This window comes from Schistocerca gregaria, chromosome 4, assembly GCF_023897955.1.
Source record: "Schistocerca gregaria isolate iqSchGreg1 chromosome 4, iqSchGreg1.2, whole genome shotgun sequence".
NCBI lineage: Eukaryota > Metazoa > Arthropoda > Insecta > Orthoptera > Acrididae > Schistocerca > Schistocerca gregaria.
Genome location: NC_064923.1, coordinates 328102699 through 328116060, shown reverse-complemented (window position 1 = coordinate 328116060; position 13362 = coordinate 328102699). Strand labels below are relative to the sequence as shown.

At 34.6% G+C, this 13362-nt stretch overlaps 1 protein-coding gene across 3 annotated transcripts in view; it reads left to right on the top strand.

Moving 5' to 3' along the window:
• The window catches only part of LOC126365837 (SIN3-HDAC complex-associated factor), a 30881-nt gene extending 17970 nt beyond the window's left edge, over positions 1–12911 (top strand). For all 3 annotated transcript variants that reach the window (XM_050008471.1, XM_050008470.1, XM_050008472.1), the window contains 3 exons: positions 5440–5632; positions 5993–6194; positions 6401–12911. In XM_050008471.1, the coding sequence (XP_049864428.1) occupies positions 5440–5632; positions 5993–6194; positions 6401–6779 (774 nt within the window). In that variant the 3' untranslated portion in view covers positions 6780–12911. The remainder of the gene's footprint in view (positions 1–5439; positions 5633–5992; positions 6195–6400) is intronic.
• The last annotated feature ends 451 nt before the right edge of the window (positions 12912–13362 follow it).

Genomic DNA, 13362 nt, shown 5'->3' with positions numbered 1-13362 from the left:
CAGATGGCAGTTACAAGAGTCGAAGAGCACGAAAGGGAGCAGCGGTTGAGAAGGGAGTGAGACAAGGTTGTAGCCTATCCCCAGTGTTATTCAATCTGATGTTGAGCAAGCAGTAAAGGAAACAGAAGAAAAATTTTGAGATCTGCCGATGACCTTACAATCCTGTGAGAGACAGCAAAATACTTAGAAGAGCAGTTGAATGGAATGGACAGTGTCTTGAAAAGAGGATATAAGATGGAACAGCAACAAAAACATAATGAGGGTAATGGAATGTAGTTTAGTTAAATCAGGTGATGCTGGGGGAATCAGATAAGTAGTAAATATTGCTATTTGGGGATCAAAATAACTGATGATGGTCGAAATAGAGAGGATGTAAAATGTAGGCTGGCTGTGGCAAGAAAATTGTTTCTGAAGAAGAGAAATTTGTTAACAGAGAGTTTAGATTTGTCAGGAAGCCCTTTCTGAAAGTATTTGTGTGGAAGGGAAACAGACGATAAACAGTATAGACAAGAAGTGAATGGAAGCTTTTGAAATGTGGTGTTACAGAAGAATGCTGAATATTAGATGGGTAGATCAAATAACTAATGAAGAGGTACTGAATAGAATTGGGAAGAAGAGAAATTTGTGGCACAACCTGGCTAGATGAAGGGATCGGTTGGTAGAACACATTCTGAGGCATCAAGGGGTCGGCAATTGACTACTGGAGGGAGGGAAGGGGGGGGGAATTGTAGATGGTGACCAAGAGACGAATGCAGAAGCAGTTTCAGAAGGATGCAGGTTGCAACAGTTACTTGTAGATGAAGAGGCTTGCACAGGATAGAGCAGCATGAAGAGCTGCATCAAAGCATTCTTTGGACTGAAGGCCACAGCAACAACTCTTTTAAATGTTTTTGTTTATCAACTTGCACCTGTTCATCTTTGCAAGAGGACTGTTAGTAGTTACTGAGTTTAAGCCTTCCAACAAAGAGCTCTACTTTGTCAGCACAGGAAATCAAAGGATTTGAAGCGAGCTCATCAAGATTGTAGGAAAGCAGTCAAGGATCTGTTTTGTAAGAAATATGTGGTATGGACCACGAGAAATGATCAGTATTCAGGAACATGTCAACAACAATCATTTGAAGCAAAACAGCGTATTAAAAGTAGGCTCTAAAATGTGTATTGTAAGGGTTAAGAGCACTTCAATTCCAATGCTGTGGAACACATTTTTTCTACTGCAGTCTCTTTGTTTTCCATAGTTTGAGAGGTAGTAATATGGACAATACAAGAAAAAAAGTCCAGTAAACATGGGCTCTTAAAGTGCATAGCTTAGAAATCTGAGCACCTGTTCATCTTCTATGCATTTGAGAGCCCATGTTCACATTTTTTCTTGTTTTCATCCATATTGCCACCTCCCTAAACATGGAAGGCAAAGAGCTTGTAGTAGAAGAGATTTGTTTCACAGTATCTAAGCCAAAGTAATTCTCGTAGCTCTAAAGGTACTCATTTTAGAGCTTGTGTTGAATAGACTTTTTGCTTTGAAAGATCATTTCTTTAATATACCTGAATATTGGCTGTTCTTCAGGGGATACCCTGTATTTTCAAACCACCTTGGGTGATATTTAATTGAAAACACATATCTTTAGCACTCACTTTAAATGGTAACTTGGGGATGCAATAGTTTAGATTCTTTCTGCCCCAGACTTAAAATTTTACTGACTGACTTGTTCGTGGGGGGGGGGGGGGGGGTGGACACGACATTAAAGATGAATAGTATATTGATATTAGTGATCTAATTATTTATCCTGGGTTTTACTTGGTGAATATGCTAAAAGTTACCTGTCTGCTCTGACAGGTATCCAATTGACAATTTTTCAGCCCTTGATTGGGTCTGCAAAATGTTGTCGGTTTCAGTTAATAGGAACCCCAACTGCGCAAATATGTGTCTTGTGACTGGTTTCAGGCCATCTTCAAGTGACCAGTAACTAGTTTGCCTGAAAACAAGGCCATGTAACATTAAAACAAGATAGCAGCTACATAACATTGTTTAAAAAATTTGGTGTTCGTGTAAAGTGCATATAGTGGTCAGCAGTGCTTAACTTGTATAAAAAAAAGTGACCTGGGGGGGGGGGGGGGGTGGAATTCAGAGGTACCAGTGCGTGGTACTGTCACCGGAGGTCAGCATATAAATGGTAAATACCATTAGGTCCCTGGTTTCCAGCTCTGAGTTTGTCAGTCTTGTCAGTGTTTCTAAGAGTGTCAGAATCATAGTCGTCTAAAAGTGGGTATGGTTTGTTGAAATGTCTTGCTGTTTTGATGAACTCACCCAACTAAAACCCAAGAACTTTTTACTAGTTGAAGTAACAGTGAAAGCAACAAGACATAGAAATCATTTTTTTTTAAATTTGCCAGTGTCAAGGCCAAGGTGAAGTACAATGAACTGTTGAGTTTATAGGGAGGGTGAGTAAAAGAGAGCCAGAGGGGGCAGGGAAAACAGTCTAAATACCATCTGAGTGGAAATAAAATCCTGTAGACTGTTTGGAAATCAAATGAAATTACATGTAATGTCCAGCAGAGAAGATAAAGTTCACCAACAAAAATTTAAAAGAAACAGTAAGGCCGTGCGGATGTGTTTCGAAGAGTATAACTGTCTCAGAACAAATAAATTTAACCACAAGGGAGCAAATATATATAACTCATGTTGTGTATGTTTAATTTTCCCTGACCTTATTTGACTCGTTTATCACCTTATGATATGTTGGTGAGTAAACAAATAATAATTTCAGAGTAGTTACTCCTTTAATTTGTACATATACTGTGCAAAGCTTCTATGACCTTGTTTTGAGTCTTGTCCTTACGCAGACTAATTAGTAATCATTTGAGAATGGGTTAGGAGTCAGAACTGGAAGCAAGTTACATAAAACTGTAACTGCTTTTATTGAACCTGATAAAAGCTGCACATACCATGTGTCCAATATATGGGAATGCTTAAAAATTAATAAAATGTTCTCACTTTGTTAGTGATTGCACTGTGAATCATAACCTGACCATCTACAGGATGTTTTGAAGTTCTGAGGTCCATGGTTGAGTTGTTTTCAAATTTCTGTTTTTTCCATTTAAATGTTATTCATATTTTTTTGGACAAAAATTTCTTTGTAGGCTGCTCTCTCATTTGTAGTGTTATCAAATGCTTTTCAATCATGCCGTGCTGTGACTAACAACAAAGGAAATAAACTTAAGGTAAAAATGCACTCACAATTTCTGCAGCCTTTCATTTGCATGCTGCTGTTCTTAATGGTGCTCGTTATAGTGGCAAGTGAATGTGGTAAATCTTTATCAAAAGTGGTAAGATAGTCACTTTGATTGTTCATAATATCCTGTGCTTCGTAAATGAAGTTTGCTGGTAATTTGTTTCACTCTCAGTAGTTTAATCTGTGCTATTAGGTCCCATACTAACCACAACCTCAGAAATTGTGATACCTTTTGGAATAACAGCCAGGTATTTGTGAGAAATATACAAGTACAATTAAAAATGACCATTAGGTCACAAACTTGAAAACTGACACATTTAGGGGAAAATGATTAAATTTCTCTCATTGGCTGCTGTACACTAATATCTGATTGGTTACAACCAATGACAATGAAAAGCAAACAGCAATATGACACATTAGTCGTGGACACTGTAAGTGCGCGTTAGACCGTACTTGTTCTCTTAGTGCCACATTGCTTCTGCCATTCTTTTGTGTGGAAGCCACCACTCTCTTTCCAAAAGAAGTGGTGAAACGGTTGAGGCACTGAACCTGAATGACTATTCACATTAATTTTCCCTTTTCCATAAATTATGTCATAGTGATTTCTTTTAAAATTACATTACTGGCATCTTCTGCCCGTCGTAGCTTGATTGCCATCTCTGACATCATCATTGCTCCTTTCTTCCTGTTATTGTTATCCTGCATAAGTTTCACAATGCGGATATCAACCTACATTTGCAAAAGAGTAATTTGGTGGTCATATATACACTGGTTACTGTCAAAGTTAGTTACTTCTTAATTACCATTATTTTCTACAGGAAGCTGTTATCTTCTTTAAGATTGCACATCATCTTGGATATTCTAGCTGTGTAACATGTGCAAATCCATCACATCCTATATCAGACGTAGTTTTAACTTTCATTGCTGTTCAGTTGATACATTAAAATATATACAGTAAAACCTCGTATTTACGAACCCATTTTTAAGGAATACTTTCGGTGGTCCCGGCGATAACACCATAAAAACACTGTTCCTGAAATTCTGTTTTAATGACTCACGCTTCTTTTAAATCCCGCTTTTAAGGAATAAGTGTGTTACAGTTCACAAATTAAAATATGGTCTGCAGCTGCACTTCTTGTTTTCGGACATTAAATCATAACGTTAGGCTTTCATCATTTGCATTCTTAAAATCGATGTCCACATTAGCGTTCGGATATTGGTCTAGTATGGATAGTTGTGAAGTTATTAAGATTGGTGATTGTTATCATTTGAAAACACAATTCTTCCACACACCCACTAAGGACATGAGTGAGCTGTTTGCTGCTGATATTGGTGAAAAAACTGAAATTGGTGGTGAGTGGGGGTGACGAGGATGGTGGTGATGAATATGTGGACTCACCAACACCAAGTTTTCTGCAGCTGTGGAAGGGCTTGAGACTGTTAGAAGGTATTTCTCATCCTTCGTTGTGGATAAGTCAGTTCTTAACAGTATTAACCAGCTGGAACAACTACTTCTAGGAGTACGCTGTGCTGGAAGGAAGCAGCAGACTAATCTTCTAGATTTTTTTCAGAAATAAAGAAAGTATAGCAGTTTTATTCATTATTGTAATATCTAATTCATTGAGTGCCATTAGCTAAATAAAATTTTCTCCTTTTAAATCAAGATACCAGTTTTGAGTTTTGATGTGACCTAACATCCAGAATATCTTGAAATTAAAAAAAAAAAGAGTAGTTTTAAATTTGCCAAGAAACATTTTCGTGTTCACTGTATTTTTGTATGCAGCACAAGGTGAGTCTGTGATTATGGAGTATTTATATGGCCTAAATAGCCTAGGTTCTGATTCTGGATCACTTATCTAGTGCATTTTGACCTAAATCTAAGGAAAACCCTCTTTTAAGGAACAAATTTTTTGGTCACCCGAAATTCGTTAAAAAGGATTTAACTGTAAATCTTCTCCCATTTGAAGAGAAGTGTATGTAAGCACATGATTGAGATTTGATCCCAGTGAAACAAATTGTCAACATCTTACTAATCATCGTTTTCTGTTTCTCATTGTTCAAATGTTGCGTGCTTGATTAGAGTTAAAGTTTCTCAAGGCAAGTGGGAAGTTATATTTGAGTTATAAAACCATCAAGTAAATACTTCTTTGAAAATACAGCAGTGTCTCTTTGATATTTTATGATTGCCACCACTTTCTTTTTTTTATGACAGGTTGTAGATGCCAGAGCTGGACCCGGTACAAAATCGCTTACAAAATTCAAATCAAAAAATAAAAAGAAACTGAAACAAAAAGGAGATACATCCCAAAAATTAGAAAAACTCATCAAGAAGAAACACATCTACTTAAAGAATGATCGTTCGGCTCGTGAACAAAGTCCAGGAAGTTTGAGTGATGATGCCACAGGTATTTCAAACTTTATTTCATTTAAACAGAGTACTCCAAATATTGTCACATGTTATTTTTTGGTGTTGAACATTATCTTCATGTTACTGCAGATTTATAGTGCAAGTTGGATGGGATAGTAATTGGAATTTGCTAATAAAAGAAAAATAATTTTTCTGTGGTATGTGTCTCACTCAAGTTTAAATAACTTTTCAACAGTGTCCATTATCATCTCGTGTCCCTCCTTTTGAGCAATAAATCTTTCCGTTTGAAATAACACTAATGCTTCAGTGATGTTGCATGAATTTTTCTGACAGTGCCTTACTATTCTAATAAAACAAAAGTGAAGGGATATATATCGTCCAATCTTGTTCATCACAGGTGACGATTTCATAACAGATCTCAGCACACTCAGTAGAGCTCAAAGTCTGGCACCAAGCCCAACTCCAAGCGAAGAGATTGTGACAACAACTAAGCATCGCAACAAGGCTCATTCTCCCCACCGACGTGAGAAGGCTGCCAAACGTCGATCGGCACTTTCACCAACTATCAGCAGTTTCCTTGACATGACATTTTGGAAAAGGTCAGTATAAAGACTTCCCTAGTTTCTAGTCCATAAAATAGGAACCACAATAGACTACATACTGCATTATGCTGAAGACTAAATCTGAAAGTTGTGGCTGTGCTAGGAATCTTTGTTCTTACAAATTAGCCACATTAGTGTAATATAAAAGTCACAAATTACTTCAAAGCAGTTTAGAGTTTAACTTACCGTACTTGATATTTCAGGGAGAAAGTATGCTGTGGCACAATTTTCAAAGGGCCTTATGGTGAAGTCATTGTTGATCCTCGATTTCTGAAGCCGTGCCATGGCTGCAAACCAAAGCAGCGTGCAGAAGTACAATCAGTAGCAGGAAAAGAACCTGGATCTTCTGGTGCCCCAGAATGCAGTAAGAACACTGGTGGTCCCAATAAGCTCACCAAATCCTACAGTGATTCTTCATCAGATTCAGGGTATGATGAGTCATCAAACCAGGGACCTGAAGCAGTGCGGTCCCGTAGAACTGCTTCCCGTGAAGATGCTGGAGTTCCAAGCAATCCTCTGGCGGAGTTTGCCATTCATGCTGCAAGCCGCTGTCAACAGAATGTGGCAAGCTCAGCTAATTAACGAAAATTTTGTTTATAGTTTAAACTTAATTTATTGAAATATTGATGTTGTATGTACTTGTCTAAGAGTGAAACTGTCGTTCCACATGCCATTTTGCATTGGGTCCAAAATGAAAACCACAATCTCAAACTTCCACATGAGAAAGTTAGGTATAATTTCTGTGACTTGAATACAAACAGCCACATTATTTTAAGCTACTAAGAGCAATAACAGCCTTGACCGATTACCTGTCCATAAATTCACAGCATATCATTAATTACCCTCTATGTAAGAGGAAATAAAATGTGTCTTCATAAGAATACTGCCATCATCTACTATCTGTACTTTGGTAAAATTTTACAGGAAGAAAATTGACTTTTTTATAAGCAGTTCCTAAATGGAAAAAATTAAAATGTTGATACCATGACAATGTTATATAACAAATATTTGATCTATAGCTTTGCATCATTGTCCTCAAAGAGGAAAGTGAAACTATTGGTGTAAATTTGCTGTTCAGTATATCGGTGAGGAAAAGTTTGTTTGCAGTATAATTTTTATGAGTGAAATGGCATTTGACAGACGAAACAGAATTTTATATGAGAAAATTGTATTTAAACTTGACATTTTATGCATTTAAATTTTATAGGTGTGCAGTGTCCCTTTTAATGTAGCTTCTGTTGTTTAAAACTGGTTTTAGTTAACTACACTATGGCAGCAGAAAGTTTCCTTTCTATAATAGTGTTCAATACTCAACAATTTTTTTACTGACAATCCAACATCTAGTCTGAAGAGCACTTATCTTTTTTTATATATAAATGTCATTTTATTGTTGTGTAATAAAATATAATTCCTATATGTTCAGATTTGAGACTGAAGTGTTTCAATGTTTGGTGTCTGGGAATGAAATTTTTGAATCTCTTAATCACTGATTCTTTGATTTTTTTCTGAAACTGAATGTTTTTCTCTGTTATCTGTTGTGTGCGTGTATGTGTGTGTACACGAGTGCGCGTGACTGTATGTAACTGGCTCTTTGTTTTCGCTCTTTGATTATTCAGTTATTTATATTTGACATTTTTAATAATTTAGAGACTGATGACAAATGAAGGTTAATGAACTAGTAATCAAACTGTTGGTTACTGCTGAACTACTGCCATAGGTTATAAATGTGAGAGTCCTGAGAACTCTTCCAATATTTTTTCATGTTGTGATCTCATCTTATTAAATATGGATAGTATTCAGAATCTTAATTTACTTGTCCCGCATTTTGAGGTGCAAAGAATTGTGGTGTTTGCACAACATTGATACCAGAATGTGCAAATAATTATAAAAGTGATTTATTAAGTATTATTAAAATGTTTGGAACAGGTTGCCTGTGTTCCAGCCAGCAGAGTATTAGTAGCTATTGACTATTAAATACTTTAGACTTTATTTTTGTTTTTTCTCCACATTTTATGTTCAATAAATTGTATTCAGCATATAATTATGCTCATTGTTGAATGCAGTGCTATTATTCTTTAAAAAGTTATGTATGCATATATTCTCTGATCTTTATATTTCAGTAATGACTTAATGTGTGAAAGTGCAATTCAAAATCTATGGTGCCACATGCTGTTGATTTGTGTGTATTTCTACCAAGAAATCTGTGCATTACCTTCACCTGTTTAAGGAATTAATCAGGAATATCTTACTGTTACAAACAGAAATACTCATAAATCACCAGTCACCTTGCAGGCTGATGTAGATTGTTCTATGAATATTTAGTAAAAAGCAATCTTATGTTAAATGAGGTTAATATTTTTTGTCTATTAGTAGTATGGATTGTAATGTGTAAATATGTGTTGAAAGAGTAATGTGTGCATTTGTTTGTAACCTATATTGTGAAACATTGTTCAAGATTTTCAAATTATATGAGGTGAGTTTAAAGTTTACACCTCAGCTCATTTTAATGAGTAAATGTAAGAAGAAAAATAAAATTCTGAATGTTGTGATGGCTATTAGTGACTTTTTGACAAACCATAGGTTGATTTATGCACACTGATCTCAGGGTTGCATGTAAAATGTGTTAAACAGTTTGTTTTTTACAGTTTGCAAAAAGCAACAGTTTTTGACTATGCCAATTTTTGCATGTATATTGGAGATAGAAGTTGTAATAAAATTAGGAAACCAATTTTTGTGTACAAACTGAACTTTAATGTGTAGTGTAAATTGAATCCCTTGCCAAATACTGGATGACTTTATATCATGTAGATTGCTAACACTATTCATTATATTAAATCTTGAATTGGATTTATCCATAGTTTAAACAAATTTATGTGTTGATATAAATATACTGTTCTGTATATTACAAAAGAAAAAGCATTTAAAATAGAGCTAAATTTAAACAAAGTGAGTTATTGATTTCATGTAGTTATATTTGTGATCAGTTCCCATTGTTTCATTAATCACCCACCAGAAAAATCTTGTTTTGCTACTAGTGCTTATATTTTTTCATCATACACATCTCCTGCATTCACACTGTGAGTGTGTGGTCCATAACAAAAATTCTGATTTAGAATAAATCAGTGTCATAACCACTGAAGAAGCTATGCATTATGACCTTTGAAAGTGCTGAATATCTCGTATCTTAAACAGGAATTAATGATCATTTTGGTAAGTTGTTATAATATACAACAAATGTATTGTGCTCCATTTTGGCAGCCAGTCAAATGATTTAGTATCCCAGATTCATTATTTTTGTGCTGAATTAAATTAAAATTGTCATGTTCTTGCCATATATACATAAAAATACTGCAGATGATATGTCATTAATTACTGCAAGGATGCAATTACCTACTTCATTATTGGATATGGAGATTGTGCAATTAAAAAATTGCCAGCAACTGCCTTTTAATTGTGTTTTTATTCAATTTTGTTCTTGTTTTTCTGTGGATATATCTGTTGTTTCATGAAACACACAATTTGCTTTTAAGAAGTTCCACATGTGTATGCTAATATATACTGTGGATATATTTTGAGTGGATACTGAGTAGTCATTTTGATTTTGCAGTGAAAATATTATTTTGTAAAGCCTTAAATTTTTTATCATGATAAATATTGTCATGGAAATATATTTCACGGTGTTAATTGAAGCATCTGTGAAAGTGAACAATCATTATTTTCAAATTGGCAGTTTAAGACTTTTGTTTTCAGTTCTTACTTACATCTTTCACATACATCTAATTAGTGTTTTGGTTAATAGTAGCACAAAATAAGAGGATTCTTTTTACACATCTAGTACATATTTTCAGTTTGAACTTAACATAAAACATGCTATCCAACACACTGTAAAAATGAGTTGCACTTTGCTATTATGTTGCATCTGTATCTTGAAAACTGTTCTAATTTTGCAGTAAAATTTTTCTCGGTGTTTAAATGTATAATCAGTGCATGAGTAGATATTTGCAAAGTTAGTCAAAAATTTACCTTCTGTCATCAATCTACCCCTGCAGTACAAGTTAGCATTTCTTTCCCACAGTTTCTATTTCCAGGGTCAACTAAATGATTAAAATTTTTGTTCAACAACACATTGTTATTATATAACAAAATCAATTCATAAGACATAAAATGAACATTACAATTTTATAGGAATGTGATGAATGCTGGAGTTGCTAGTTCTCTTGGCATTCATATGTAACCTCTCTTCAGTTATTGCTTATCTGATCTAACTAGTAAATGGTTGTTCATAGACTTAGGGGCTACACACATTTGTACCTGACCATCAAGAAATCTGCATGTATAATACTTTATCCAGAACCTATGCACCCAGTGTTGGTAATTGGAAGTGGCCAAACTTTGTTCTTGAAAGCACTTCTCTTGTTCACCATATAAAAATTGTTTTCTTCAATTAATTGAAACTTGATTGAAGTATTACCAATTACAGCTACTGAATCAGTCCAAAGAACCAGAAATATGGAAAGTACAACTTAACACTGCCTTTAAGATTTGACTGTGTGTTGGATGCTTTCCATTTTCCGAGAAATTGCTGTGACTGGCTTTCGTACTTCCTGGTTCTATATAAACTTACCTTCATAAACATCTAATCAAATCATCACATGTATTTTGTGGCAATAGCAGCAACAGAACTGCTCGAACTTTAAAACTAATTTTGAAACCTTGAGTAAATTGATATTTGTGAGATTTTTTCCTCAAGGTTGTTTCAGCCATTGTTTATTTATGCTTAGCACAAATTTCTAATGTTTAGCAGGGTAAAAACAATAATCTCGAAAATACCTTTCCGTAAAAATACAAAAAAATGCAGTGCATGTTCAGAGTTTAATGCTTTTGTTAAGGTATCACATTACTAAATTCACTTTTGGGAAAACAATTTTGTGATGTGAAAATGCATGTATTTTAATTTTGGTGATTTTTGACCACTTTAAAAATTCAGTCAATTAATGATTTTAGACTGCAGGTTAACGCTGCACTTTAATTTCTTTGTGTTGCTTGTACAAGGACATCAGTACATGGGTACGTTTTTCTTGTGTTTATTTCACTTGGCTCATGCACACAGAAAATTGGTGCTGTGAATAACTTTTTAATTATTGATAGATTCGATAAACAAGAAACAGCTGTATTCTGTGAGAGGCCCAACATTTATTTCTGGAGTAGGGTGCAGTGGTCTGTTACTGTGGGTAAACCTTCTAAGAATTTTTTGTCATTATGGTCTTGTAGATAGCATTTCTATTTCTTCTGTACATGTTGTACTTCAGTATTAGAAATTCATCAGTACTGTAAAGTCTCCTTAGTTCAGTGTGTCCCTCCAACAATAAGCAGATAAAAATACTGACTAATTTAATAATGTGACTGATAAATATTCATTTGTATGGCTGTCATGTAAGAAACTGTGTTCCATTGGTAAATTAAATGCTGACATGTTCTTGCTCACTGTTTTGTACCTCACATTTTATAATTAAATAATGGGAATATAGTATGTATATAGTAATTTAAGAAAAAATATCCGATCAGTTGCAGATCAGAAAGATTGAAATTCTAATGTGTTCCATTGAAGTTACCAATGGAATATTCATAACAACCTAAGCAAACTTAATTTTAAATAAAAAATAGTATTCTTCAGTGGGTATTGATACTGGAAAACTGAGTTAAATTGTGATTGTTTGCTTTACATGTAACTTATAACTTAATTTGTGAGTGAGGGAATTACTTGATATTCTTCCAGAATTTCTGTAGTCCACATCTCCTAAAACTTTTAGTGAGTGTTATGTTGCTCCCTGATCCTCCCTCCCTCACTCTTTGGCCAACAATACGTGCTCTGCTGATTCTTTGTTCTTGGTCATTGTCGGAAGACGGGTTCCCTTCTCTCTCTCTCTCTCTCTCTCTCTCTCTCTCTCTCTCTCTCTCTCTCTCTCTCTCTCTCTGACTCTGACTGAAATACTGTGCTGTCATTCATAATTTTAACTTAAGTAAAAATTAAAAGGCTGTTCACTTACAGTGTGATCTAAAGTGTTTACAGTTATGAACTCTTAATTATTCACTCATGTCATGAACAAGCTGTTAACATTCATTTATGAAGTTGTTTTCTCTTAGAGATTTAAAATACTCACATGCCACAATTTAGTCAAATGTAGTGCTCTTTCCCTTCCTATATGAGACAGGCACAACCATAGGTATTCACATTTGGTACAAATTGAAAAGTCTGTTGATGAAATATTTTTCATCGTTCTTATTTTTAACAGCATCATCCATACAGCTGGTTTATAACAGCAGGACTTTGGAGCCAGCAGTTACATAATCAAAACAAAATCAGTATTATGTGTGTGTCTGAGAAACTGCCTTTTGTAGTTGCTGTACTTTGGTGTTAGATTTCATATCTTGAAAGTGTCTGTGTAGAGTAATGTAGTAACTCAGTATATTTTTTTCTGTGCTCATAAAGCTAAAGATGTTTGTGATAATTTAATGATTTTCAAGACCAATATTGGAATGAAATACATGTAAAACTGAAAGACTAAATGGGTAACAGTGTTTTGAAATTTTGTACATCTTCTAGTATAGTTGCCCATGATTTTATGTGAAAGTGTGTACACTGGTGATTCTGTGAATGTTTTATTGTCCAAACACTGTGTAACTGATGCAATATATTTATAGTACTTTAAACAATGTGTCATAGGATGTTTTTATTATCCTTCAATCCTGTTAAAAATTCAAGTACAACTTTCAATTCCCATTTTACCTTTATTATATCCAAGTAACTGAGCCTTGGATGCTGCAAATACCTATGTGATGACAAGATATATAGTTATTTTTTTTAAAAAAAATATGTATTACCTGTTTTCTAAAATGTCACTGACAAAAGAAGGCTCAATGTAAATCTGCAGTACCATAAACAGAAAACTTCACAATATGATGAAGGGGAAACTGGTAGGTTGGGAAATCTTTGATGTCTTCGAACATCTAATCACCTAGGCTTTTCCCCTTGCATGAGTGATATTACAAACCTGGACCACATTCTGAATTGTATTATAAAAATTGTCTGGAAGAATGCTGTCTCCAATGCTTTCATGTCCTTAATTCTTATACATTACAGGTAGGTGCAAGATTTGCATTCTGT